The sequence below is a fragment of the Amblyomma americanum genome, chromosome 6, assembly GCF_052857255.1.
Source record: "Amblyomma americanum isolate KBUSLIRL-KWMA chromosome 6, ASM5285725v1, whole genome shotgun sequence".
Classification (NCBI taxonomy): Eukaryota; Metazoa; Arthropoda; class Arachnida; order Ixodida; family Ixodidae; genus Amblyomma; species Amblyomma americanum.
In genome coordinates, this window is record NC_135502.1 from 12,671,550 (window position 1) to 12,699,031 (window position 27,482).

Here is a 27,482-nt window from a genome sequence, read left to right on the forward strand (position 1 = left end):
CGCTTCCAGTGACGCAGTACGACGTCAGCGCAGCGTTGACGACAAAGCGAGCGCGCCGCCGGGGCTCTTTCATTCGACCATGGCGCAGCAGACGAACCGGGACGGCAGCGCGCGGTAAGTGCAGACCGGCAACGGCCGATGCTTTCGGAATCCGTCCTCTTGTCGCGAAAGCCGGGCTGTCCGGTCGCGCAGGTTGTAGAGAACGCCATGACAGCTGGACGCGCGCAGAGTTGTAACCACACCAGCGCAAACCTTTGAACGAGTCAAATGAATGGGTGTGCTCCAGGCATGTGGAGACGTCGCGGCACAGTCGGTGATCAGCCGATCGAGGCGCGATTTGTGTCGGGCTAGGCTCATGATTCCCCATGGCAACCTTCGCGCCTCCGAAATTAGCTGTTCTTCGAAGGCGCTTAGCGTACTCGCGCAATCCTTCAGCGCGTGAGAGCGTCTGGCCTGGAATGAAGGGGCGCCGGCGTTCCTATATTTGCGCCCGATGATCTAGAGTTTTGATGAAGACGATTGCACTCAGCGCCTCTTGGGCTGAACTCCGGGGCCCGCTGTCGGTAAAGGACCTTAGTTTGTTTTGGCGGGCAGCCCCATGCGTGCTGCCGGTGTTACGTTGCCAGTACAGAAATGCGAAGCCGCGACCTGTCTCTGCGATCAGTCGAAATACATTTTTCTTCTTTTATGCTCTTCCATTTTTAGAGACCTGCACAGTCATCTCGCGTTGTTTTCCTCAGTGAAGAAAGGAACAGCAGCACTGATAGCTGAGCGGTATTCGCGTGGTAAGAAGGGGCTTTGTCACAGCTGCAGGTGATAAGAAGACTGACGTAAACTGAAGACAAATAGCGGTGCCGTTAATTTGTCCGAGTAGTCGTTCGCCGGCCTAGAGCGCTTGAGTGTGGCATCCAACCGCGCAGGGGCGACACCTGACAGTCGAACAGCGAAGAATGCTGATCAACAGGTCGCTATATCACCCGTGAGCAGTCATTTGAGAGCACAGCTTTCGCTGTAGAAAGCCGAGCCAGAAGCAAGTGGCCGTGCTATGTTTTAACGCCGTTTAGCGTTAAGGCTCCCGTTCAGCGGAGATTAACCCGGCGGCGGCGTGTGAGAAAATGCGTATATTGGTCGAAAAGGTAGTGACTGCACACGCGGAGCGGCGGATTTGGAAAGTGATCAAAACATCAAATTACTGGCGAATATAAGGTCGCAGCATGACTCAAACATCTTTATAACATGTAAGAATGTAAATGAAGTGCACTTAAAGGAAAATTGTGAGATGGGAATCGATACGTGCTTCTTGGATCCCGAGTCGGACACGCTTCCCCTAGGTCACCGAGGCACATACGTTCGACCCGATTAGGAGGAGGCCTTGCTTGTCTTATCCGAGAGTGTCCGTGTCTGCGAAGTGAAGTGCAAAGAGAACCCCAGGCCGCGAAGGGGAGTTATTACCGCTATTCCGACATAACCTTAAGGCGGAGCTTAAGCTTGCTCGGATTCCTTTTTTTTTTCTGTCCATGGCGTCGCGAACGTCCGCTGCTCCGTTCTTGCATTCTCCCTTTCTCATCGTGCCCTTCTCCTCTCTCTGTAAAGAAGGAGGACATTTCTCGACCTCACAATAGCACCGAAAACGAAACGGAGAACGAGGCCCGTGTGCTGGACGACGCTAGTTTAATGAACATCTGGCGCTTCCGGAGCCCTTCACGACGGTGCTTCCTTCTTTCATTCTTTCCTGGCGGAGCTGTTGAGGTGTCCACTGAAAGTGAGGTTTTTAATACGCCTTTACCGAGCGCTCCTATAGTTTCCCATGGGAGCTATCGCACTCAACGAAATCTGAAACACGTCAATTTCGTAACTGTGCAGAGCGCACCTGCATTAGATTACATGCCACGAGGAGCGTGCTGGATGCATGCAGACTACGGCACTTTGCCGAAAATTACGGAGGGCACTTACGTGCTATGAATGCGAAGGCATCATTTATTTTTATTTTCTTTTTTTTTATTTTTGAATATTTTTATCTTTTCTATTGACACGCCTACTCATTAGCATACAGTTGTAAGGCAACGCATACACTACGTTCACCTTTGTTCACCATGCATCAACGCTGTTTTGTGGCCCAGGGTTGCGTGCTCGCCTCGCAATCTGAAAGTTTCGGGTTGAATTTGCCGCACCTTCGGAAGACATTTGTTCTTTTACGTAACGGTGACGTCATCTTGGATTTTTGGGACGACTGCCGCTGGTCAGCGTAGACGCCGGGTTTCGTTGTCGATGAGCCACACGATGCTTTCACATTGAAGAGCTTCCTCCCTGATATGTCATTCAAGACTTGGCGCAAGTTCAGTCTCACGGAAGAGGAGGAGTATGAGGAAAAACATTTATTAAGAGCATAAATACTGATTGGGTTCAGTAGGAAAACCCATTGGTCGGCATCATAATCCGGCCCCTCTCAGCCAACGAACATGTGTGCAGCGGCAGGGGCACAGCACAGGCACACACATACACCTCGACCAACCACGCGTCAAGGCCCGGCTTCTCTCTGTCCCTTGAGCACCCGGCTAAGCTCTCTTCTCCTTTCTGACAAGAAAGTTGTTCAGTGGTAGCGTTTGGATTAAAGTGACGCAAATACATCATCGTGACGCCGCAGATAAACCTACATTGGACGAGATAAAACAAAAGCCAGATCACAGGCGTGGGCTTTAGGTATACACTGAAGGAACGCATTGGCTAGCTGCTGCTGTGATCGTTGTGATGTGCTGTGTGCTGCTGTGAAGAAAGACTGAAGAGGAACACGTTAAGGGGGCCTGTCGATTGGCTCCAACTGTCACTGCCGCGTGCAGACGAAAAGGAGTTGAAAGTGAGCGGCAAGCAACGGTCTCCCCCACCGAAAGCGTTTAATAAACGAGTTTTGAGGCGAGCAACGGCCAGTTAGCTTCCTCACTCTCGGTGGACACCTCCGAGCTGTCAGGCAAGTGATGAAGGGGGAGTGAAAGAAGGAAGAAAGAAAGAAGGGCCGCAGCTGTGGGCTCCGGATTAATTTCATCCACCCATGGGTTTCTTTAAAGTGCGCTGATATCGCGCACCGGACGGTCACATAATTTAGCCGCCGCGGTGGCTGAGTGGTTATGGCGCTCGGCTGCTGGCCCGAAAGACGCGGGCTCGATCCCGGCCGCGGTGGTCGAATTTCGATGGAGGCGAAATTCTAGAGGTCCGTGTACTCTGCGATTTTAAGTGCACGTTAAAGAACCCCAGGTGGTCGAAATTTCCGGAGCCCTTCACTACGGCGTCTCTCATAGCCTGAGTCGCTTTGGGACGTTAAACTCACATAAAGCAAACCACATAATTCATTTCGCGTCAATCTAAATGCGAGCGCCGCGACTGGGGTTAGATCCCGTGTCCTCGTACTCGGCGTCCTAGCGCCTTAGCCACTAAGGGCCCTCCAAACCGTGGCGGGCTTTGATGAGACACTGGCGTAGTTGCTCGCCCCTCTGAAACGCGTGCCAGAGTATAAACGCCGTCAGCTTCTTGGAGCGACGTCATCGGCGCTCCCACACAGAACGCGGCAGGATGAATGTGGCCGCGCCTGTCCGGTATCTGCGAGCGCTGTGAGGGTCCGGGCAGGCAAAACATTTCCATCACTGCTCAGGCTTTCCCCGAGCGTTGGCACAAAGAGGAGCAACGAGCGTGCGTTACGAAGCTTTCGTAACGTCTCCTTCCGTTTCCCCGTGACGCACAAAGGAGGCAACTCACCGCCGCGGTATCACGCAGTAATAAAATGTATGCACCTACTGGCTCGCGCGTTTCGAAAGCGGAAAACCGTGCGTAAAGAAAAGAAGTATACGAGCTTCGCTGGGATCCCACACTATGAGGATAACGCAGTGTAGAAATAGCCTTTGTTTCGTTTTTTTCGTGCCAGCACTCATTGTTTCCTGGAGCCAAAGAGGACTAGACAAACTGGAGAAGGCAGAAAATTTAGCAGCTCGTTATGTCGCCGCAACTATCAGCGCACCTTGTGCATAAAACACTGCGGGATGGCAATTACGACAGAGACGCAGATAATTTTTGAGATCGATTTTTTTTAAATTTTTAATACTTCATCGTAAAACTGGGCTTAATTGTTATATATATATATATATATATATATATATATATATATATATATATATATATATATATATATATATATATATATATATATATATATATATATATATATATATATATATATATGCCGATCAAGTTTTGTCTCGCTGCGGGGAGTTTGAAAATAAATGAAATTACCTGTATATAGGTCTAACGTGTGCAAAAATCTTTTGACAGGTCTACTGTAACAGGCTGTCTGCCTGCAGAAGTGTGTTTTCATTACACTAACCGAACTATTTTGATAGTTATCAGGTGCCTTTTTTGGGTTGTATGTAGTGTATTGTGATCGGTGCATCGTTCACTCGCCTTTGCCCAAATGACACGGTACGCACGTCTCTGGCCCTTCATCCGGAATCGAGGGACCTTCTGAGGATGGGCGCCTTGCCAGCACACCGGCAAGGCTATGCAGCGTGGCCGAGCAATAACGGGTGGGCCGTCCGGAACCGTAGCGGTGCGCACCCCCTTTGCTTCTCTTCTTGTTCGCTCCCATCCTCTCGGAGCCTTTGAAGGCTCTCAAAAGACCGTGCGGAGAAGAGAGAGAGAGCCGGTAAAAGGAGGGAGAGAGGTGTAAAGAAGACCGGATGATGCTTGAGCGGCTGGCCATCTTTGGGGGGGGGGGGGGGGGGGGGCGGAGAGGGGGGGCAAGGAGAGCGGAGTGAGAAACCATCCTGAGTTCGCTGGCCGATGAATGTCGCCTCTGAAAGCAACAATGAGTTTCGTAAATCTAGAGCTCGACGAAGGACAGAAGCGCTTAAAAAAAAAAAAAAGAAGCCCCGGCCGGGGCTAGGCCATTCAGGTGGAGATACAGCAGGAGGCCGCCCCATCAAAAACGGGGGGGACTGCTGTTCTCCTAGCGTGGGATAGGGGTGGAATGCAAATGCGTCCAATCCCTACTCCAGCTCCTGCGCAGGAGCCGCCGTATCCATATATAGGAAACCGCGTCTCCACAGCCAGCTCCATTGGCAAGGTGCCGAAAATAAATTTGTACAGCGTTTTGGAGGCTGCCGAAGACCAAAAGCATGGAATTCTATAGCTATGTTAAACTGCTTTGGAGTAGTCTCCGATGTTTCCCATTTCTGCGGATGTATTATGAGGAGAGGCCGCTCGGCTACGAAAGCAGGGCTGATAAAGATACGAGGCTGCTGATAGCGTGGTTGCAAGTTGTACAGCTTGCATGTTTCTCGCTAACGCAGTGCCGATCTCGCTTTCGCTCGTCGGCGTCGTGCTGTGCTCTGAGCTCGCTTTCGTTCGCCAACCTCACTGCCGCTTCTCTTATCGGCCACACACCCACACCAGGCAAACCAAGCGGCCCATGGGAAGCTGGCACGCCCCTCCGCGTGTTACGCACTACAAATTCAGACTTCTCAGCCTGGTTGTGGTCGCTGCTGTGGCTTGGTTTCGCCAGGCACTGCTGCCCCCAGACGCCAACGGTCGGACTGAGGCTATGGGCTTCCTTCGGTTATGAAAGCAGGAAAAGCGTGGTCGCTGTCTTACTCTGGGTGAGAGTTCCTAAGGGGTGAATAGGGGAAAAAAGAAAGCTTCAGCAGTATAATGCGGAGACTTTTCTGTTGACATAGAATTCGCCTGCTTTCGGAGCTCTGTCGATGCGACTTACAATTTGGACGCCTTGAGTTGCTAGCAATGGACGTCTTTAGCATACCGGAGACGTACCTACACCGGCTTACCGGATGCCCCCTTACGTAACACGGGTGGGGTCAGGCGGAGTCACTGCGCGTGCGCAGGAGGCATCCAATATGTCTCCGGTATGCAAAAACGTCTAAGGTCACCTTCATTGCGTCCCCACCTGCGTGGTGACTGTGCGTGCGCAGCAGCAGCCACCCGGTTGGTCCGAACCTGCTGTCGCTTCTTCACGTCACAACTACGCATCCATCTTTTTTCTAACAATTTCCCAAAAGGTGTAACACACTTAACTAGTAATACCAGTTTGAGTTTGATTTTCTGTTTATGCGTTTTTTCATGAAGTAGCCAAAACTATGACATGAAGAGTTTATGTTTGGATGGGCCGAAAAGCGTATTTTCCTCATTAAATGGGCCTGCACGTGGCTTCGTATGTACAGTGTTTCTGTGTTTTTGTAAATGTGTTCAGGGGTCGCTTGCGCACGGTTTTAATTCGGACAGTGCCTGGACACTCGCGCGCAAGCGGCGCAGACTTGTTCACATTTTTTTTTATAATTTTGTCCTATCTCGCTATCGCTCCCCTCTGTATACTTCTTGCTGTCTTCTCCCGGTCCCTTTGTTTCCGCCGGCGCAGCTCTGGTGCTTAATCTTATTAAGGCGCGTTTACATGAACACGACAGAATGCGTCTTGAGTCGACTTTTCGAGAGAAAGCGCAGGTTTTGAGAATGAATGGCGTGGAGAGAGAGAGAGAGAGAGACCATTTAATGAAAAAGGAGAGAATTTAGCCGACGTTTAAAAATCGCGGGTATGCTACTCTGCGTGGGGAAGGCAATTTTGGAGATAAAGACGGAAGGAGAGGAGTGCGGGAAAGGCTAAATTTGAGAAAGGAAAAATAAAAGGGGGAGAACACAAAATGCGGCCATTAAATGCGTACTAAGGGTCATCGGTTAGAAATGATGGAACATATGAAATGTTGAAGTGCATAGTCTGATAAATGGGCTAACAAAGTTCTGCGAGAAAAATGCATGAGGGCAACATGCTTGATGAATTTAGAGCTTGTCGAGATGTTCAAATTCCTTTAAATACGCGAAAAAAAGTTCATTGCATGTCTCTGTTGCCTAGGGCAGGAGGCTAAGGGACTTAGAACACTGTCCATTGTTAGAGGCACTGGTGAGAGACTTTGCACTGCTCATGGTACGCACGCTCATCAGCATGTGCAGGGCACTCAAGAAGGGTATGTTCCACAGATTCGATCGAGCCGCAGTTGTCAAAAGGCGGACTGTTCGTTTGACTGAAACGGTATCTCAAGCCGTTTGTAAACGCAGCGTTCAGGCGAAGTCGGTGATAAAGTGTTTCCAAATAGCGAGGAATACTGGGTGGGAATCTCGATCTCAGATGTTAGTCGACTGAGTAAAGAAATTGGTAGTGATGTGTCGGCAAGCTCCTGAGCCGATACATTTATTCTGAAGCAAATCTTTCAGCAATTTTGGACGCATCAGATTTTGTGAAGAAGGTACGAATGTAACGCCGATGCTGGTGGCCTTTACGGGCCGCTTCATATTGTCTTTCATTGGCCACAATGCTACAGTGTGCTGGTATCCACTGAAATGTTATGCAGTGGCCTGCGAAAATAGCCAAATGATGTAGATACGCGATGTCAAAGGAAATGGGCTGATGATTGGTGTTCTTCAGCAGGTTGAAGAGTATCTGCAGGGATGCTTTTGAGTCGGTGAGGATAACCCATCGGCTGGGGGATCGGCGCAGGATATAGGAAACATATTCTTTAATGCCGTGAAGCTCAGCTGTCGTAGAGGAAGTCTTTCGCTGTGGCCGGTAAGAAACGACAAGGCTGGTTGAGGGCACATAAAGGCCACAGGAAGAGGTTTCTTGAGTAGTTTAACCGTCGGTGAAAACGTGGGTTTGCTGCGTATATTCCTCGGCTAAGTAGGCTAGAGTAGCTTGCAGTAGCGCTGCCTGTGCCATGCGGCTCTTTGCATCTACACCTGGAATAAACTTCTTCACCTTTTGAGGCGAGAGTGTCAGGGGGGGGGGGGGGAGAGGTCGTAGTTTTTGTGGCTGATTAATAGTGGGAAGGGGCAGGAGCTGCACAGCTTGGCTAAAGCCAGAGTTGCAGTGAGTTAGGTGGACACTGTGTAGGAAGTATTCCTACCCTTTGATGACATGGCGGAGGTGGTGCGCAAAGTTTCCTGGGCGGCATCACACTAGCGGGAGACAGCCTGCTTCCGCCACTGTTCCTGATGCAGAGGAACCCTTTGGGAGGCCAAGGCATATCCGCAAGCAGTTGTTCCGGGCTGCCTCGAGGATCTTCTTGCTTGTTGGAGATAATCTTCGAAGCACCGGTAGACATTATCGCAAGGTTCCTTCAACGTAGGCTTTTTCAAGCAGAACCAATGACCGGCAGTTGCTGCCTCTGCGTGTTCCCGCCATGAATCTGAAAACTTGCGATGCTGCACTGATCCTCTCGCTTTTTTTATTTTGGTAAAAGCCATGGCAACACTTTTTTCTGGCGAGAGACGAAGACCTCAGGGAGCCAGCTACATCGAGATGTGCAGTAACGCTCTCTGAAGACGTTGCTGGGCAATATAGCGTGAACGTGACGTGCTCCACATGCAGATGTCATCTGCATAGATCGTTATGCGCAATCCTGGCGGAAGGTTTCTCGTTAGGTGTATGAGGGTAATATTGAACAGGAGAGGGCTGAGCACCGCTCCCTGAGGTACGCCCCTCTGCACTGCGTGAAAGCGTGTAGGACCATCTGGAGTGCTCATACAAATTTGTCGTTCTTTTAGATAGTGCCCAATCCCCTTGTACAGCTTTCCTCCGAGGCCAAGACTCACCAAGGCAGCGAGAATCGCATGGTAAAAAACAGAGACAAAAGCGGCCTTGATGTCGAGGAAAACGGCTGTCGGTATGCACCCAGCATGAAGGTACTCTTCAACTGATCAGACGAGGGCAATAACATTATCAGTCGCAGACCTGTTTCGACGGGAGCCGTTCACTTCTTTGGGGTACTCATTGCGGCTTTCAAGGAACCAGGTGATGCGTCAGAATCGTCTTTTCTTGGGCTAGTTGGTTTTTCATGCGCTGTGTTTCGTTCCCTTTTCTGTCCGTCCGTGTTTTGTGTGCGCTGCAAACACCTACAGCAGGTGATGCGTTTGCAGATCATTCGCTACATTATCTTACCTACGCAGCTAGCGACGGGCCGGAAGGACGCGTAGCTTGTTGGCTGCTTACAAGGTTTCAAAACAGGCACAATCATTCGCCAGCTTCCATTCTGTGGGGACCTCACCAGTCATCCAGGAAGAATTATAATATTCCCGGAGTCGAAGACGGGAGTTGTGGGGTAGCTTTGCGATTGCGTCATAGGTCACCTCATCGTGACCAGGAGACGTGCGTCTGCTTGATTCCGTGATAGCTGCGGATAGCTCTTCAATTTTGGAAGGCAAGTCCAACGCTGGCAATGCCGCCTGTGGGATGCCTGAGTGACCATCTGCGGACAATGTCGAAGGACCTGATCCCGCTGACAGTAGTCTGCAGTATTCTTCTGAGACTTCTTTCAGGGATTTTTGTTTATGCAGAGACAGCGCAGTGAAGGGGTGAAGCTCTTGGAGTGGCGTATACGCATACCTCTAACGATCCGCCAAATTTTGGTTACTGGTTGGCGCACATCCAGCATAGATGTGCGCCACCTTTGCCGACTGTGTTTATCCAGACAGCGCCGAATCTGACGCTGCGCCCGTCGGCAGGCACGAAGGTCTTTAATGTTTTTGGTGCGCAAACCTTTCCTTTCACTGGAGTCGACTTTTTGCCATTTTCATGTACAACCTTTGTCCTAAAGTTTCGAGACTGAGTTGTTTTCTTCTCTAAAAATGATTCCCCAAAACAACTGTTGGTGCGTATGCGTAGCGTCATCTTTTCGGGCTAACCTGAGATATTTATGTTAATTGCTGTGGCAACCGCTAATGGCACTATATGTAGAAAAATACGTTGTCACTATAGTCGTCTGCGCATTCTACTGTGAGTGAATGTGGAGAGATGGACGTCCACCTCGAGCAGCGTGTAAACATAAAATTCAGCGTGAAGCTTGGCAAGACAGCCACACAGACGTATGAGCTCCTTCGTGATGCTTACGGCAACGAGACATTATCGCGGGCGCGAGATTTCGAGTGGTACAAGAGGTTCGTTTCGGGGAGATCGTCGGAGGAAGACAACACAAGGCAGGGGCGCCCTTCAACCTCACGGAATGGAAACAACGTGGCTCGGATCAGGGAAATCGTACAACAAGACAGCACCATTACAGTCCGCATGCTATCAGATGCTCTCGACATTAGTAAGACAACATGCCACCAAATTTTGCATGAGAACTTGGGAAACGAAAGCTGAATCCAGACTTGTGCCGCACTCCTCACACAGGACCAGAAGGACACGCGGGCATAACTGAGCGCTGATTTGCTCTCCGAAACAGAGAAGGATGCTGCATTCGTCGACAGTATCATTGCTGAATTAAGACCTAGCATGGGGTTTTCAATACGATCATCAATTAAAGAGGCAGAGCGCCGAATGGCGGTCCGCAAGCTCTCCGGCGTTGAGAAAGGTGCGGTGACAGAAGACCAAAACAAAGACGATGCTGATAGTTTGTTTCGATGCCAGAAGTGTCATACACCACCAGTTCGTCCCACAAAGGCAGATTGTGAATCAGGGGTTTTATATCTGCGTGCTCCAACACATGCATGATGCACTGCGACGCCGTCGCCGACTTATGACCATCTGGACAATGGAGCCTTCTCCACGATAACGCAAGGCCGCACACTGCTCTCAGCGTGACAGAATTTCTCGTCAAGCACAGCATTACTTTACTTCCCCATCCGCCATACTCGCCTGACCTCTCCCCATTCGATTTTTTCATGTTTCCTCGTGTGAAGAGAGCCCTAAAAGGTTGCTGGATGGGGAGCGTGGAGGCCGTTCAAGACGCCACGACAAAGGAGCTGACAGCCCTGCCAAATGAAGCGTTTTCCAACTGTTTACAAGAACTCAAGAAGCGTTGGAAGCTGTGTATAGAGTGCAAGAGAGACTATTTCGAAGGGGTGCCGCACAAATGATTTCAATGTTAAACGCATTTTTTTAATGAACTCAGTCTCGGAACTTTACGGACAAAGGCTGTAAACGCGACTTTAGATAGCAATTGACGCAGCTGGCAACATATTCTTCTTCATTTTTGTATTTTTGTAATAACAAACTACTACTACTATTACTATTACTACTACTACTACTACTACTACTACTACTATTACTACTACTACTACTACTACTACTACTACTACTACTACTACTACCACTACTACTAAATGCGGTAGGATCGCTAGGTCAGAGATGGGAAGCATCTTCACGTTCCACGAGTTGCCCAGGCTGTTTGTTTTATCTGGCCACGAAGCCACTGTCGACGAAGATGTGTCCGCCTGTGCGCGGAGTAGAAAAGGCAGACAGAAGCAGAGGGGTGAGAGAAAAACGATCCGGTTCAGTGGCGGTGGGGAGACATGACAACGCGCTGATGTCCTTCACGGCTCAAGCGGCTGGTCACGACGCAAGACGGTCGCCCGCCCACAGAGAGGCAGAGCTGGAGCGGAGCAATACAATGGCGAACGACTAAAAAATAAGAAAAAAAAACAGCCATCCTGAATCCTGCTTTAAAGGGGGGGGGGGGGGCAGCAAGCATGGGTGGTGTGGTCAGGCCAAACGTTCGAATAAAGGAACACGCTTTGAGGGCGCTGCATGCGCAGATTTGAAGGTAATCGAGCAGTGAATCGCCGTTGCCAGGCACTGCACATGGCTGTGTGTTGTTTTTACATGCATAGCGTATAGGCAACCTGCGCTGAAGTTTTCCGTGTCGATAGAGGAGCAAGCATTTTCTGGTGCGCCCGTATTGTTTTCCATGCCAGTTGCCTGCACTTATAAGCACTAGCTTCCACTTTCTGTCAAAGCCACGTGTGCAGCGCGTCAGCCGATTCGGATACGGTGAGCCCTCCTAGGCGAGCGATGTTATGAGCCAATCACAAGCTTCTTATCCTTCAAAATGTGGTCCCGTGTCTGCCACGGTCAAAGCAGCTGACGGCAGGAGTTGTTAGGCGCGCAGCGCAGCCTGAGCAGTGCATCTTGCCTATGCATTCCTGCAGTGCGGTTATATAGTCTGCAAGCGCGGCACAGATTGCACCGCAGTTTCTTTTCCTTTCCTTTCCTATTTTCTTTAGGAGTGCTCTAAATTTTGGAGAAGGAACTCGACACGACGCGGAACAACAGAGCGCAGACTTTCATCTCAGATTTATTTTTGTCTGTGATGATTTTTATACGTCTCTTATCAGCAGATGCGCCAAGAAAAGAAGTCGAGGGAAAAAGACAAGCAATTAAAAGCATGAGGTATTTACGCCCGTGCACACGTGTCTTTTTCCTTTTGAGCGGTCAATAATTTGTTCTTTTGCTGACAGTACTACGGACAGGCCGCTGATGCACTCGCAGTGTGTGCCTGGGGTCATGAAATATGACTCCCACAGCTGCTGTGCCACCTTGTTATTTGAACGGAGCAAGGCTGACGCATCTATGACTGGCGGCCCAGCTAACAGGGTCTTGCAATTATTCTTGGCGCTGTGCCAAGAATAATAATGGAGTGGGATATTATTCCATGGTCATGCAGCGTGGCTTAAGTGGGCCAGGCGGGAAGGTGCGCGAACGAAACGTTGAGAGAGCATCGGTACAAGTGCGCTCCATTGTCAACACTCCTCGCGTCGCACCGCGCGAAGAATAACGAATGCGAGACAGCCGCACGTCTCGCCTTCAGGCTTTCGAATGTATTTATGTAACATTTAGCCTAATCCTGCAAATGCTTTTTCAGCGGCACAGCCGACTGGAAGCTAGTCGCACCAGGCAGCTCTCCATAATGTCACAATACGACTTTCACTTTCTGAAGCGTTCTCTTGATATTGCCGTGCTGTATGGGCTCCGCCTTCCGTTGTGCTCGGAGGCGTGGTGCGAAAATTGGTTCGCAGTATACTGTCACTTCTCCGCGGACACTTCAACGTGTCCGTGAGTGAAAGAATATGAAGGAGGAAGCGAAAGGAGGAATCAAGAGAGAAAGAGGCGCCATAGCGGAGGACTCCGGCTGAATTTCGACCACCCGAGACGTAGTGCTATGGTGCTCGAGGGATGGAGCCCTCCAGAAGACAGTCTGTCTGCTGCGGCGCTCCTGAGCAAGAGTCCCATGTGGCACTATCGAAATCAATTGAATTTCTTTTATTGCTCGCGTGGCAGTGATGATAGACAGTATACGTGATGAAGGAAAGGGGAAGCACGCAGCCCGAAGGCCCCGAAGTGCCACTGCATTGCATCGACACTGAGACCAAACTGAAGTTGATCTGTATCGATAGATGACCACATTCTAATGGCAAAGGTGCTACATTAATTGAAAACGGAGCTTTTATAAGGTCGAAAATAATAGTGCAGGCGTCGCCGCCTTTGGCCGATTTTGCAACTAAACTGCGGTGCGTAAACACTTTCGTGCGCGGATCCGACAGGCTAGGTTATATCGCCACGTGCATTAAAACGGGGATCACACGAGTTTAAGTCGAGTGGCGGAAAACTTTCTTTAAAAAAGTTCCTCTTTCAACCATAAATTATTCTTTTGCTCCCGGACAATCATCGACATAACCTGAAAGAGTCATAGAACCGTATTTAACTAAGAACGAAAATTTGATGGAATAGTCCTCCGTGGCCCTTCAAGCATCCGGCCTCATTTTGCACAGAGCGTAGAATCTCGTTGAAATGGTCGCAGAAGGCAACGCAGTTGCGACGCGATTACAGACATTGAAGATCACAATACCCTGCAGCATTTAGTCGAAACAAAGATGATACATTTTACGCGTGGAGTGGACGCGCTGAAATTTATGCACGGGGCGAGAAGTGGATCGGAAGATTTGTTTCTAAAGCTGTACATTTCGGGTACTCGATCTGATTAATTTCGTAACACAAGATCACTGGCTGCACGCGTGCTGCACTGCTGTCGATATCGTAGTCGGATACGTTTACCGAAGGATATGGACAGTTTCGTGAGGCTCCTTGCAGGTTCGCCATTACGTAACGGGAGCATGCACACTGGTTAGCCAGGTAGTACCTGCTGTCCCGTGAAACCCGCAGGCTGCTATTCCGGCTGGCCGTTTCATAACCTGACATTTCAACGGCTACGTTCGTAGTCGGATTTGTTGTCCTGTCCTGTAAACGCAATACCAGTAGCGGCGGCGGCGGCGGATCGTCTGTCGTGTTGGCACCTGCACACCTCTGCGCGCTCCTCGTTGTTACGTAACGGTTGGTTGCGTCTGGCGGAATCTTTCGTAAGCGACTCACGCCGTTCCAACGGAGAATGCAGCCTAGCGCGACAGTTCTGCCCCGATGCGAGCACCGAGTTTCATTCATGCGCATACTTCTGCGATCGCTGCTCGCAGACTGAGCTGACACGGCGAATTTTACGCCGATATCTTCTAGCGAAAATAACGATTACATAACGGGACATGGACAGGAGAACGACTGACACGAGGCTGACTAACTCGTATACTTATTGCACTGGTAGCAATAAATACAGGAAGAACCGTTCACAAAACAAAAAAGGATAGCGTCCTGTTGTCACTTTTTCAACATTAGTCAAATCAAATTTATTTCTGCCTTGAAAAGGTACAGACAGCGGAGGCGCAGAAAAAGCTGTAAGATGCAGCTTGACAAAGCCGCAGCCCCCTTTCGCTTGGCAGCGACTTGACAGCAAGGCTTATAAAACAAAGGCAATTGGTAAACCTATGAACAGGTATACAATAATGAAACTACAGAATAAAGTCAAACAGCATTATACAATATTGAGTCGACATTCGCACTCGATAAACACAGATCGATAGCAAAGAAAAAGAATAAACATATTCTACATGTCAACGTACATAGAACGCAAAGATTTTTTTGACGAACTAAAGAGGTCAAAATTTTTATATGCGTATGTATTTATATGCGTATGTATGTATGCGTTCTCTAACTGAATTTATTAGAGGAGTCGGCAGTATCCAAGTCTCCGCATACCTTGTCGTGTAGCTGGCTTCTCGGGCATGTAATTCAGCAAGGTTACGTATGTAGTTTACATTCCTACGTGTTTCAAATTTAAACCGGATACTTATACGATATTTATACAAGGTGTGAATTTTTACCACGCCACTTTGTAAAAAGAGATCCGCGCTTGGAGAGTCCCAGGGGACATTGTAAATAAGACGAAAGAACTTTTTCTGTGGAATATAGATACGTTGAAGACAGCTATCCGTGGCTGTACCCCACACTAAGTGGCAGTAGTTTGAATAGGAGTAGAGAAGGGAATTATAGAGGAGTAGCTTTATTTTTCTTGGAATAACATACCTCAGCCGACTTATGACCCCGGTTAGTTGAGCAAGCTTCTTGCTCTATGTTCCACATGGTGATCCCAAGTCATGTTGGAAGAAAAAACTACTCCTAGACATTTAAATTGTTCAACCAAATCTATACACCGCGAGCTTAGTTTAAGTCTGCAAGGTAACCGAATTCTGTCCTTGTCAAAGCCTTGTATGAGTTGCTTGCACTTGTCAAACATTTCATGTCAGTCACTGGGCCTCATATGCATTTTACGACAAAAGAAGTTGATTACTTAACAGAATATAAATGATGAAAAAGTAACACTACGACGCCATTCTTGCATTTTTTTCTCGTTGCTGTTTTTAACGGCTACCTCTGTGTATCTTGTGAGCTCTATAAGAAAAGTATTCGAGTTAGTCGGTGCTTGTGTCTGTCATTCTCCTGTCTGTGTTTCGTCTTCTAAGCGCTATTTTCGGCAAGTCGTGCACCAAAATGGCCAGCTTTTTTCTACTTATGCTGACAGTTCCGTCACGGAATTTGTCTGGGGTAAACGAGGTCATTTGATGATTATGAGCTTTTATGGCGCAAGGGCATCTATGGCCAAAGAGCGCCATGGCACAAGTAATTTTTGACTGCTCGAGGTGGGGTCTAAGACCCATTTTCCAAGCATTTCACCCCAGATAAGCCGAGCACCTGGCCAGGGGAAAGCTTGTGCCCATTGTATCACCGGTGAGCGCCCGGCGGCATTGGGGATCGAGCCCCGCACCTCCTGCATGCGAGGCTGATGCTCAACCACTTCGCCACCGCTGCGGTCAAATGGCGTCATATGTGTTCCCGCATTGAAGCGTTGAATCGAATCAGTGTACTCGAGCCTATAGATACTGAAAAGGAGGCTGCACGTTCTGCTGACTAATGTAGCTGGTCAGCGTAAGTTTTGGAGTGCGGCCATGCGGGCGGAGGCCACCCCATGTGTGGTAGACCGATTTTTCGGACTCAATAATTCGGACTAGCCCGGTATTTCGGACTTCACTGAGGAAGCATCACGCACCTCATATAAACGTGTACATATTTACGGCCAATATTTCGGACTCTGTGGGGCCCGGAAATTCGGTTTTCGGAATAATAGGCGCCAGCAATACTGCGGAAATCGTTTTTTCGACCTAACCTAGACTCGAGCGGGCACTGATGTCTCGAAATACCGCAGTTAGAGGCGCCATCTTAGATTTGAAGGGAGTCAGACATACTGTCTTGGATAGGCTTGGATATTTGTTCCTCATTATTGCCACTCAAGTTACAATATGGCATGCTCTTCGCTAACATTGAGGCGGCCTACAAAGAAGAGCACGCGAGCCATGGTGTGCGATCCCGCTGAACACGAGACAGCACCATGGCGGCAGCGTCCACCGAGGCTTATAGCCTACGCTGTAACCGCGGTTACTGCGGTATCGATTGTGGTACGTTGGCATGCTCGTGCAGGCGCTCAATTGCTTCCGTTCGCTTCTTCCCGTGGGTTCCCACCCCCTCGGTCTTCGCGAACGTAGTTGCGCTGGGAAACAGACCGTTTTCCAAGTTCTCAGAGAGCGTTCGCGGCATGACCAGCTGCTGCATCGCACAATATCGTATCGCTGTCGTGAGGAGGTGCGGGCATGAAAGCATGTCTCTTGCTCAGATATAATCTAATATCGTTTTCAAACGGAGCATGGGAAACGGCGAAGAAAGCGATCTTTCAAGTCGGCTTTTAGCAGCAGTGACTTTTACACCAAAAGCTGTAATAGCTTAGTCAAAAAGCCAAGCATTATAGGGATACAACGGCGAAGTTTATAGTCACGCCACGTAGCATCACGCGCTACACTGCGGAAAGGTGGGAGTGAAAGAAGAGAGAAAGAGGTGCCGTAGTGGAGGTCTGCGGAATAATTTCGGCCACCTGGAGATCTTGAACGTGGACTGACATCGCACAGCACACGGGCGCCTTTTGCGTTTCGTCCCCGTCGAAACGAGGCCGCCGCGGCCGTGTTAATTGGCACCCGGTATACTCCGGAGTGCCCTAACCACTTCCTAAGTTTCTTCCTGAAGACTTCGTAAATATTTGAGTACGTATAAAATTATATCAGTGTTATAAATGTTCTCTTCATTAAAAAAAAAAAAAGATCCCACAGCGGTGGCCTATACGGGCTGGAGCATCTGCCTTGTCTTGTCTGCGGCCCGGGAGATGCGGGTCGATACCCAGTGCTGCCGGGTACCCATGGGCTCTCCGATGAGTACAAGCTTTCTCCTGGCCCGGGGCTCGGCTTCTCTGGGATGAAATTCTTTTTCGTTTTCTTTTTTTCTCTGAGGGCCCTGAACACAGGATGAATAGCTTTGACGCCACACTGTGCAGACCGAAATATCTTGTGTCATGTCGCTCTTTGGATAAAGCTCCCCTTGGGTCATTAAAATTCATTGCCAAGAGAAGGCAGCGCGCATGTTTAAGATCACTCTCATGTCTCATAGACTTATCCAGACTTGCGCACGTCTTACACATTTTTATCGATATCGTTGGATGGACGGTGCGCGCTAGGAAAGAGCTTGCAGATAGCGCCAGAAGTTACAAAACAGCTGGCGAATACGACACGAGTGGTATTGGAGATGAAAATACAGACCTGAGGAAATTGCACGCACGAGTTAACGCGCCCGCAAAGTCGCACCGTGCGCAAAGAACAGAGGCGCAAGATACTCAAAAGAAAAATTGAGACAAGTCCGGCGTGCCATCGCGAAAGAAGTCAATAGCGCCGGTACGGCGTTCCCAAACAGCGGTAACGACATTACAGCGAGCGCCGTCGTGACTCGTTGCAGACTCGACGGGAATGGCGGCGGCGAGCAGGTGGACGACGGCCGCCTGCGCCTGCACAACCCGCACCTGTCCAAGATGGCGACCGACAACCTTTATCACCTGGCCCTGGCGACGGATACGCACGACCTGCAGGAGATGTTCGGAGACGTCAAGGTGCGTGTGCTGCTGAACGTCTTTCAGGGCCTCTTGCGTCCTCCCTAACTTGCCTCTAGCTGAGCGATATACATCCTACAGCAATGGATAAAGGACACGATAAGCATATAAGCAAACCATAAGACTATGTAGATTGATTTGCGGAGTTTTTCAGCTTTTCTTTTGGAAACAAAGGAAAGCGCAGCTGCTACTTTTCATTTCTGTAAGTCTGAGCGGATACTGTGACTCGTTTGGCGCAGTTCGTGTGCATGGGTGGCACACCAGCCCGGATGCAGGAGTTTGCGCACCTCGCACGGCGACGCCTGGGCATCAAGCTGCCGACGGGCGCCGAGCTGTGCGACATCAGCCACCGGTCGTACCGCTACGCCATGTTCAAGTGCGGACCGCTGCTCTCCGTCAGCGTGAGTGTTTGCTCTCGACAGGCCGGCTCTCCGCTTCACGAGGTTGTCCAAGGCACTCAAGTCTTGATTCAGATAGAAATTCGGAACCTTCTTGTCCACTTGTCTGTGCAATACTCGTGAAGCAAAATGGCGTCTCCCCTGATTCTCCTTTCGTAGATGACGAATACGAGACGTGAATGCGCTCTTGCTGTCTGTGCTGCCATCTTGGGGCGTTCCTCCGAAAATCTGGGGACTCTTGGAGGTGATTAGGGAGGAAGAGAGTATTTTGAAGATCTATAAAATCGCGAATGAATAGAATTGAACGATTTTCTACATAACACAGCTCGAAGATGAATTTACAGAGCCACTAGTCTCATAGGAAAAAAAAAAGAGAACGTGAATGCTTTTTGGTGGCACCATGCGTGCGGACACAGCTGACCATAGTGTGCACCGCAGCACGGCATGGGCGCCCCGTCGCTGTCCATCCTGATGCACGAGATCCTGAAGCTGATCCACTATGCGCGTTGCCGGGACGTGGTGCTCGTCCGCATCGGCACCAGCGGCGGAATCGGTGAGCCCCAACGAACGCCGGGAAAAAAACAGCGCTTGTCTTGCACTCTTCTTTTCTTTCAGGTCGCGCGCCTTTTGCGCTATTGCTCCGTGAACCAAATACCGCAGCGACGGCCTAGTTGTTAGGGCATCCGCCTCGCATTCGGGAGCTGCCGGGTTCGATCCCCACCGGGCACCCACCGGTGATACGATGGGCACAAGCTTTCCCCTGGCCTGGTGCTCGGCTTACCTGGGGTGAAATTCTTGGAAAATGGGTCTTTGACCCTACCTCGAGTAGACGAAAGCACCTTGTATCAGGGCGCTGTTTAGCCAAAGCTGCCGTTCCATAAAAATTCATCATCATCACCACCGTGAATCAAACACAAGTGCCCAGTTTTGTACCAAACTAAGATACGGAGACACGAAAGCCCAAAAGAGAAAGAATGGCCTCATTTGTCCTACTACGTTTCTCAGTCCGCGCGAGAGGCATAGAAAAAAAAAACATACAAATGAGGGCTGCGCACAAGATGATGAAACGATAAATTGCACCAGGTTATTTTGAGTGCAGTCAGTGATTTAGTAATGGTAATGAATTTTTGTATGCCGAATCTGCACTCTGGAATACGAGGGCCGCCGCACTGAAGGGCTTCGCATTTATCTATAGATCACCTGCGGTTCTTTCAGTGAGCACTGACATGGCTGAGCACACGGAATTATTTTGCTGCTCCATCGAAACGCCGCCGCGCGGCGGGGATTCGATCCTGCGATCTCATAGTCTGGCGCCAAACGCAGGTGCTTCGGAACTTTTTCTTGAGTGACGCCTGGGGGCAGTACTTTTTTTTTTCAGGCATTTGTTTATTTAATGCAGGTATAATTTAAATAATTACTCAATACCATTACTTTTTCCTTTTTTATGTTTCGCTGTTCGAAGCACTATTTGCCAATGCGTATAAAACTTAAATTGAAATGGGCAGGTTTGTAAAGGTGTACACACGAGGACTGATCGAGTGCATTAAAAAAGTTTGAGCATAGCCTTCTTCAATTCTGCTAGTCATGCTCATGAACAGAGGTCATCCAATCAACTACTTCTTTCGAGACATGGTTGTTTTAGTTTACACAGATTAAACGCTTTACTACTCGCTATGAAGCTAAGTAGCTACACCGAGCTTTACGTTAATAAAGTCCTAAAATTGAAGCGTTTGTCATAAATCTGATCTGAGTGCAAGTAGTTGGGGATGGGGGGCGCCCCTTGTTCTGCAGTCCCTGGCTGAAGGCCGTAGACTGTGGCCTGTCGGCAAGCAACGATTTTTGCTATTTTGCATGCGATAATAATAATAATAAATAATAATTGGTTTTGGGGGAAAGGAAATGGCGCAGTATCTGTCGCATATATCGTTGGACACCTGAACCGCGCCGTAAGGGAAGGGTAAAGGAGGGAGTGAAAGAAGAAAGGAAGAGAGAGGCCGTAGTGGAGGGCTCCGGAATAATTTCGACCACCTGGGGATCTTTAACGTGCGCTGACATCGCACAGCACACGGGCGCCTTGGCGTTTTTCCTCCATAAAAACGCCGCCGCCGTGGTCGGGTTCGAAACCGGGGACTCCGGATCAGTAGTCGAGCGCCCTACTGAGCCACCGCCGCGGGTCATCATGGCAATGCGGCTAGGAGGAATTACAAATGAGATGTGTGCGCAACGAATTACCATATTTATTTTTGCCGAATATATCGATAGAGAGTTCAGGCATGCGCCCGAGCTTGTTTACGTGCGTCACCGTTGTTAATGAACTTAATATTCATGCAGCTTTCTACGGCACGTCTGTTCCAGGTGTTCCGCCAGGCTCCGTTGTGGTCAGCTCTGCAGCCCTGAACGGTCTTCTGAAGGAAGAAATCGAGATGGTGAGTAAGACGAGCAGCTTCCATTTGTGCCGCGTAATTAGGGGCACTGCCAGCTGCTTCGACAACGTGGATTCGATCGTAACAGTAGAACTTTTCTCGAGGTAAGTCTGAAAAAATGCTTTACTAATTTCCATACGAGCGTGATACGAAGCATTTATTTAGGTTAAAATAGTCCGTATCAGAATCTGCGTTTTCACCCTAGCACTAGCCAGAACAAATAGAAACCACATATTGCCGGAGTTCTTGCAGAGGATGAAGTGCTCTAAGAAACTTGCTTAGACGGTGGCGCCATTTTACGTTCTAGGTAAATCTGAGAAATTCTATAGATATACATACTAGGGTCCACAGAAGCAGTCATTTTTAATGTCATATTGGCTCGACTGATTGGCGGGTTCGCCCGCCGTGGCCGGGATCGAACCCGCGTCTTTCGGGATATATATGGTGTATGGTTTATGGGGTGTTTAACGTCCCAAAGCGACTCAGGCTATGAGGGACGCCGTAGTGAAGGACTCCGGAAATTTCGACCACCTGGGGTTCTTTTACGTACACTGACATCGCACAGCACACGGGCCTCTAGAATTTCGCCTACATCGAAATTCGACCACCGCGGCCGGGATCGAACCCGCGTCTTTCGGGCCGGCAGCCGAGCGCCATAACCACTCAGCCACCGCGGCGGCTCTCGGGATATATATATATATATATATATATATATATATATATATATATATATATATATATATATATATATATATATATATATATATATATATATATATACATATATATATACATACATATATATATATACATACATATATATATACATACATACATATATATATACATACATACATATATATATACATACATACATATATATATATACATACATATATATATATATATATATATTAGAAGCGAGAAGCAAGAAGAAGTGGTGCCACTAATGCCCGAGCGTGCTGACGATAAAACGTGCTGAAGAACAAAAAAAAAAACCGCATTCAAGTTACTCCTGTCTAGTAAGCCCACTGCAAGAGAATAAATATCACACGGGGAAGTTGGCAACAGTCAGCGGACTGAAGCCCAGCGATGCAGGTGGAGGGGGTATCTTGCACTGTGCTCAAGTTCGATTTAACGCTGTTTTTTTGTTATCAAAGGTATACCATGGAAAGCAACAAATGCGATTGCGCTGATGTTGTGCAGAAGCGGGGCAAACAAGTCGAGTCAGGCAACTAATGGTTTCATCTAATTCTTAGCGATAAACGATGAAATGTTCTCTAAGCTCTTACGCCTGAATATTTTGACCCGGTTCTCGCGCAGGAAAGGTATTTGAACGGGTGCGAGCTTTTTCTTTGCATCACGTTTGGCTTTCTGGAGTTTTAAAACCAGCTCGTGCAGACCAGACACGTTATAGCCACAGCCCTCTTTGGCCAAGACGCCCTACGCCATTCATCGTCATCGTGATCAATCCTGAAGTAAACTGACGAGATTATCACGATGCGCGGCGCGTGCGCAGGGAGTCGCGATGGTAACGTCCAAAATTCCTGCTCTGAGCGGACGCACGTGGTGTCACCCATGGAACTACTTTCACCATTCATTCGTTCTTCATCGGGAGCCTTTGATTCTGAAGGTTTCACTGCGTTGGTCGGCCTCCGGACACTTTACGAAGACGAATTATTTTTGCTGTCGCGATCTTTTTGCGACGAGTCCACGGGTGTCGTTTTCACAGCGTGCCAAACATCTTACGCCAGTCTCCGCTTGTCTACCTTCTAGCTTTGTAGCAGGCCTCGGGAAGAGAGAGAGAAAGAGAGAGATCATTACTGCAGCGCTGCAGCGGGGACATCCTGTGCCAGAGTCACTGAGGACAGGTGGTCCGTCAGCTGGTTCGAGAGTAGACAGGCCCGCCGCATTGAGGGGAGTGGGGTACGGATAATGAAGGAAGGGGGGGGGGGGGCTTGAATTGCGCCGGGGCGAATGAAAGGGGAATGTACCAGGTTAGTAAAAAAGTCGGACGAACTTCAGTAACGAGTGGCATATGCGGTGAAGAACGCATAGCCCTGGGGCGTTTCACCGTCCCATGTGGCGTTGCAACGCTGGAGGAGCATTTCCTTTCTCTGTGCTCGTCGTGTACTGTTCGTCTGCGCATGCACGTGTCCTTTTACTTTCCCGTACAGCACATCCTTGGCGAGGTTGTGCGTCGGCCGTGCGTGCTGGACACGCAGCTGGCCGACGAGATGGTGGCCGTGGGACGCGAGTGCCTGCCTGGAGTGCACGTGGTGGCTGGCAAGACGTTGAGTTCCAACGACTTCTACGAGGGTGAGCACTGCATCCACCGCGCGTCGTGCACCTGATCACGGGAAGCAACTTACCATTTGTTTTTTAGTACGAAAGCACTATTCCGATCGGATAAGACCCGAACTTACGATGTTTGTAGGTTTGTGCCATCACTGTCGACGATGCCGCGCGGCATTACCTGTACAGCCGCAAGAAGTCCCACAACACCGTTTATATACACTCCTAGCGCCCCCGCTTGGCCAACACTGCCGCCCACACCGCAGCGCTTTAATCGTGATGACGTCATCCATCGGTATATAAACGGCAGCCATCGCACACGTATGCTTCATTTCGATAAAAACACAATGATAGTACGACATGAAAAACAACATGATAAGCCAACACTGAAGTAACAACACAAGCCAAAGTTCATGCAATTCTGCATTCGCACATGGAAAGAATTTAGGCAAAAATTGTTATTTTTTGTTTTGTTCTCAACTCTGTCTTTTTCAGCATCCTATACGCCCTTCGCATGCTCCCTTCGCCAGCTCCAAACATGGGTGGCATTTGCTACACATGCCAGTTGATTTTTACGGGGCACAAAATCACCGCAGTGACGCACTAATTTTGCGAATTTTCCTTTGCGTCGTGCTTATGTGAACGTGGATTTTATTTATGCAAGTATCAATCCTGTGATAGCGAATCATGGCACGGTTCCTTTTCTGCGGTGCGAATTATATTTCCATCTAGAAACGAGCACAAATACACGGACAGCTGTGTACAGCTAGTTGTGAGCCTTTCACATGTTGGCTGCCTTTAATGATTCAGAGAGACTGCTTTTGAAGTATTCAGAGATTATCCTGAAAATTCTGATGCTCGAAAACGGCAAAACTAAGAGCGAAAGTTTTAGCAGAACAAACAAGGCCAGAACTTGCCTTTTTTTTCAAAAAGCGCAGTGTCTAGCTGCTACCCTTAATGAGCAACAAGTCCAGATAGCGCCATTAGCACTCATTCAGTCGGTACTCTCTCAGAAGTAGAGCCAGGCGTTACCTTTATAGTTGGTCCCGCTTAATTGCCACTTGTAAAATCTGTGATAAGTGGTGTTCTGAATCATCCAGTTTTAAATAGAATATAGCTCCACTTATGAGTCTGCAGAGTAGTACTTCTTGCATTCGTCACGGCCTTCTATAAATTTTCGGCTCCAGTGTTTTTAGTACCAGAACATGCGTCGTTACTTTCAACAGTTGCCATGTGTGGCTAAGCATCCCCTAAAAGCTAAGAGACAGGCATCGCCGGCGTGCGATGAAAAGCTTGCAGCACGGGGCAGATACCTGGCATCATTGTGGACTAATACTTCAGACGCGACACAGGCACTACGATTGGTTTATGGGTTATGGGGGTTTAACCTCCCAAAGCGACCCAGGCTATGAGGGACGCCGTAGTGAAGGGCTCCGGATAATTTCGACCACCTGGGTGGCTCTTTAACATGCACTGACATCGCACAGTACATGGGCCTCTAAAATTTCGCCTCCATCGAAACTGGACCGCCGCGGCTGGGATTGAACCCGCATCTTTCGGGCCAGTAGCCGAGCACCATAACCATTGAGCCACCGCGGCGGGTTCAGGCACTACGATCCTTTTATCTTTAGACGCCCAAGAGGCACTGACTTTTTCGTGGTTCAAAAGACGCCGGCGCGCAAATATGACTTGCCTGCATAGTGACCGCGCCACTTCTTTCCAGGCCAGGCAAGGCTAGACGGGGCCATCTGCCACTACTCGGAGGAGGACAAGTTCGCGTTTCTCGAGCGGCTGCGCGACCTGGGCGTCGTCAACATCGAAATGGAGTCCTCGCAGTTCGCTGCCATGTGTCACCACGCCGGCGTCAAAGGTAAGCACGCCGATTGTCGGAGCCGTGGGTCTCTGCGCACACTTGCCGCTTCGAGTTCTTTGCTCGCCACGCGTGCAAAGGAGGGGTACAGGTTGTCCCAGATAGAATGGGCTCAGATTTCAATTGAAATAATGGGAATATGCTGTTAGGAGTTATGTGAAGTACCGGCTAGTATTTCTTCGTTCCGCCTACTCACTAAACAAACTCTCACCCTTAAGGGTGCAAATCAGCTGTCCCCAGACGAATACCCTTTTGGGGGCTAAAAAGGGTGCAGAGATCAGCACCCTTCAGGAAGGTGCACAGCATGAAAGTTTAGAGGGCGCGCATCAGGCCAAGGCTTTTCCTTCATGGGTGGATCAATGTTGAGCACCCTTCCAACATGCATTCGTAGAAGTGTTATGGAAAAATAGTACCCTTTAATGAGGGTGCAACCATTACATCCTGTAAAGCATCATTAGGTGCAACCTTCCTTAAGGGTGCTGATCTCTGCACTCTTTTTTTAGCACCGAACAATTGCAAAAAGGGTGTTCGTCTGGCGACAGGTGATTTACACCCTAAAGGGTGAGAAATTGTTCAGTGTGTACTTTGATAATTAGTCGACATTAATGAACTTTCTAAATATGGCTTTAAACGCTCAGATGTGAATAGTAATGTGGTCGAACGACAAGAAAATGATCCGCCTCAGGTGCTTCGGATGGGTAGCCTTAGCACAGACCTTTTAATTCGGTAAAACTAAAAGCCCGTGAAATTTTAACAAATTCCACGAGGCGGCGTGCTCAATACGCCTGAATGCACCGCGATTACAGCGCCCTCGTCCGCGATTTGGTACGGAACAATGGTGAAGTCCGATCGAGTCCCAGCGCCCTTCACAGTAAGGGTTTTACAGCGAAGCTGCTAGTGGCTCACTTGTGGCGTGAGCGTCACTGACGTAACACGTCATGTGACATGTTAACGTTACCGGTGATGTCATCGGCAGCGCGGCGCCGTCCAAGAGCTCCGCGGAGGTGTTTTCGGAGTCTCTTCATTGTATCGCAAGTAGCAAAAGCAAGAACAGCTACTTCAGTAACGCATGAATGAGAAAGCACAATCGGAGAGGTGATCTTTTCGTCTTTCCTTTCATTCTTCACAGCTTAGACCTCACTCAAATATCTGCTATGCCGAGTTTGACATCATCATCAGCCTGACTGCGCCCACTGCAGGACAAAGGCCCTTCCCACATCTCTCCAATGAACGTGGTCCTGTGCCAGCTGCGGCCACCTTATCTCTGTAGACTTCCTTATCTCGTCCGCCCACTTAACTTTCTGCTACACTCCTGTATACGCTTGCCTTCTCTTGGAATCCAGTAATTTGCCCCTTACGAGCATCGGTTATCTCGATTTCGCATTACCCCAAGCAGCAGAGATGTGAGGCCGGTGCCCGTAAAATTTCAGTTGAAGATTCGCCCTGGTTCAGGGGCTAATTCCACGACAACGGTATGATTACGATGTCGCGTAAAAAGTTTTTTTCGACGGCCTGCTGAAGCGCTCTTTGGCAATGGCTTTCTGCAGGAGCGGTGCTCTGCACTACCCTGCTGGACAGGACTCAGGGAGACCAGGTGGATGTGCCCAAGGACGTCATGGCCGAGTGGCAGCAGCGGCCGCAGCTGCTGGCCATCCACTTCATGGCGCAGAGATTGGGAGTGGCGCTATGCGCTTAAAATCCCATAGTCTGCACAACCACCTATATGCCGGCACGGCATCCAGTCGAAACCAAGGGAGCACTTAAGCTATTTATCTCTGCCCTATTTATTGTTGTTTCAGAATGATGAAGATAAAATTAATGTGAAATGGATGTAAGTTATAAAGCTGTTTGTGAACAAATTCTTGTTCCCATCTTGGGCTCCCGCAGGCGCGCTGTCTGCGTCGTGTGCGCTATGAGGCTGCGTTCTAGCGTGAACAGCAGGCAGCTCATGTGCGGTCATTATAAACGGACCTCGTATGTCTGCACATCAGCGCATGTGACAGCGTCGCGTAGCTGTTTGGACCAGTATCATAGAATGTAACGCGGTCATGTATAAGTGGGTGGCTCAGGCGGATGCCAACGACAGCAAGATATTTCACATCGGTCTGCACTGCCCCGCCGACTGCACTCTGACATACAGAAAGGACAGCTTAAATTGGTACCAAACGTGTTTACATTCTCGTACACGAAATAGAGTTTAATGCGAACAACAGTAATTGCCCTACACGTGGATAACGAAGAAGAAAGAGCCAATGGTAATCGGTTACGGTTTATAGGGCTTAACGCCCGAAAGCGGCTCCGGATAATTTCG

The 27,482-nt window shown here is 49.1% G+C and overlaps 1 protein-coding gene across 1 annotated transcript; it reads left to right on the plus strand.

Moving 5' to 3' along the window:
• LOC144136331 (uridine phosphorylase 1-like) lies at positions 1-27,030 on the plus strand. Its single transcript, XM_077668580.1, has 8 exons — positions 1-114; positions 18,035-18,185; positions 18,425-18,586; positions 19,022-19,136; positions 20,939-21,009; positions 23,184-23,325; positions 25,025-25,171; positions 26,719-27,030. The coding sequence occupies exons 1-8, from the start codon at positions 80-82 to the stop codon at positions 26,865-26,867; spliced, it is 972 nt and encodes a 323-aa protein (XP_077524706.1). The 5' UTR covers positions 1-79; the 3' UTR covers positions 26,868-27,030.
• Positions 27,031-27,482: the final 452 nt, after the last annotated feature.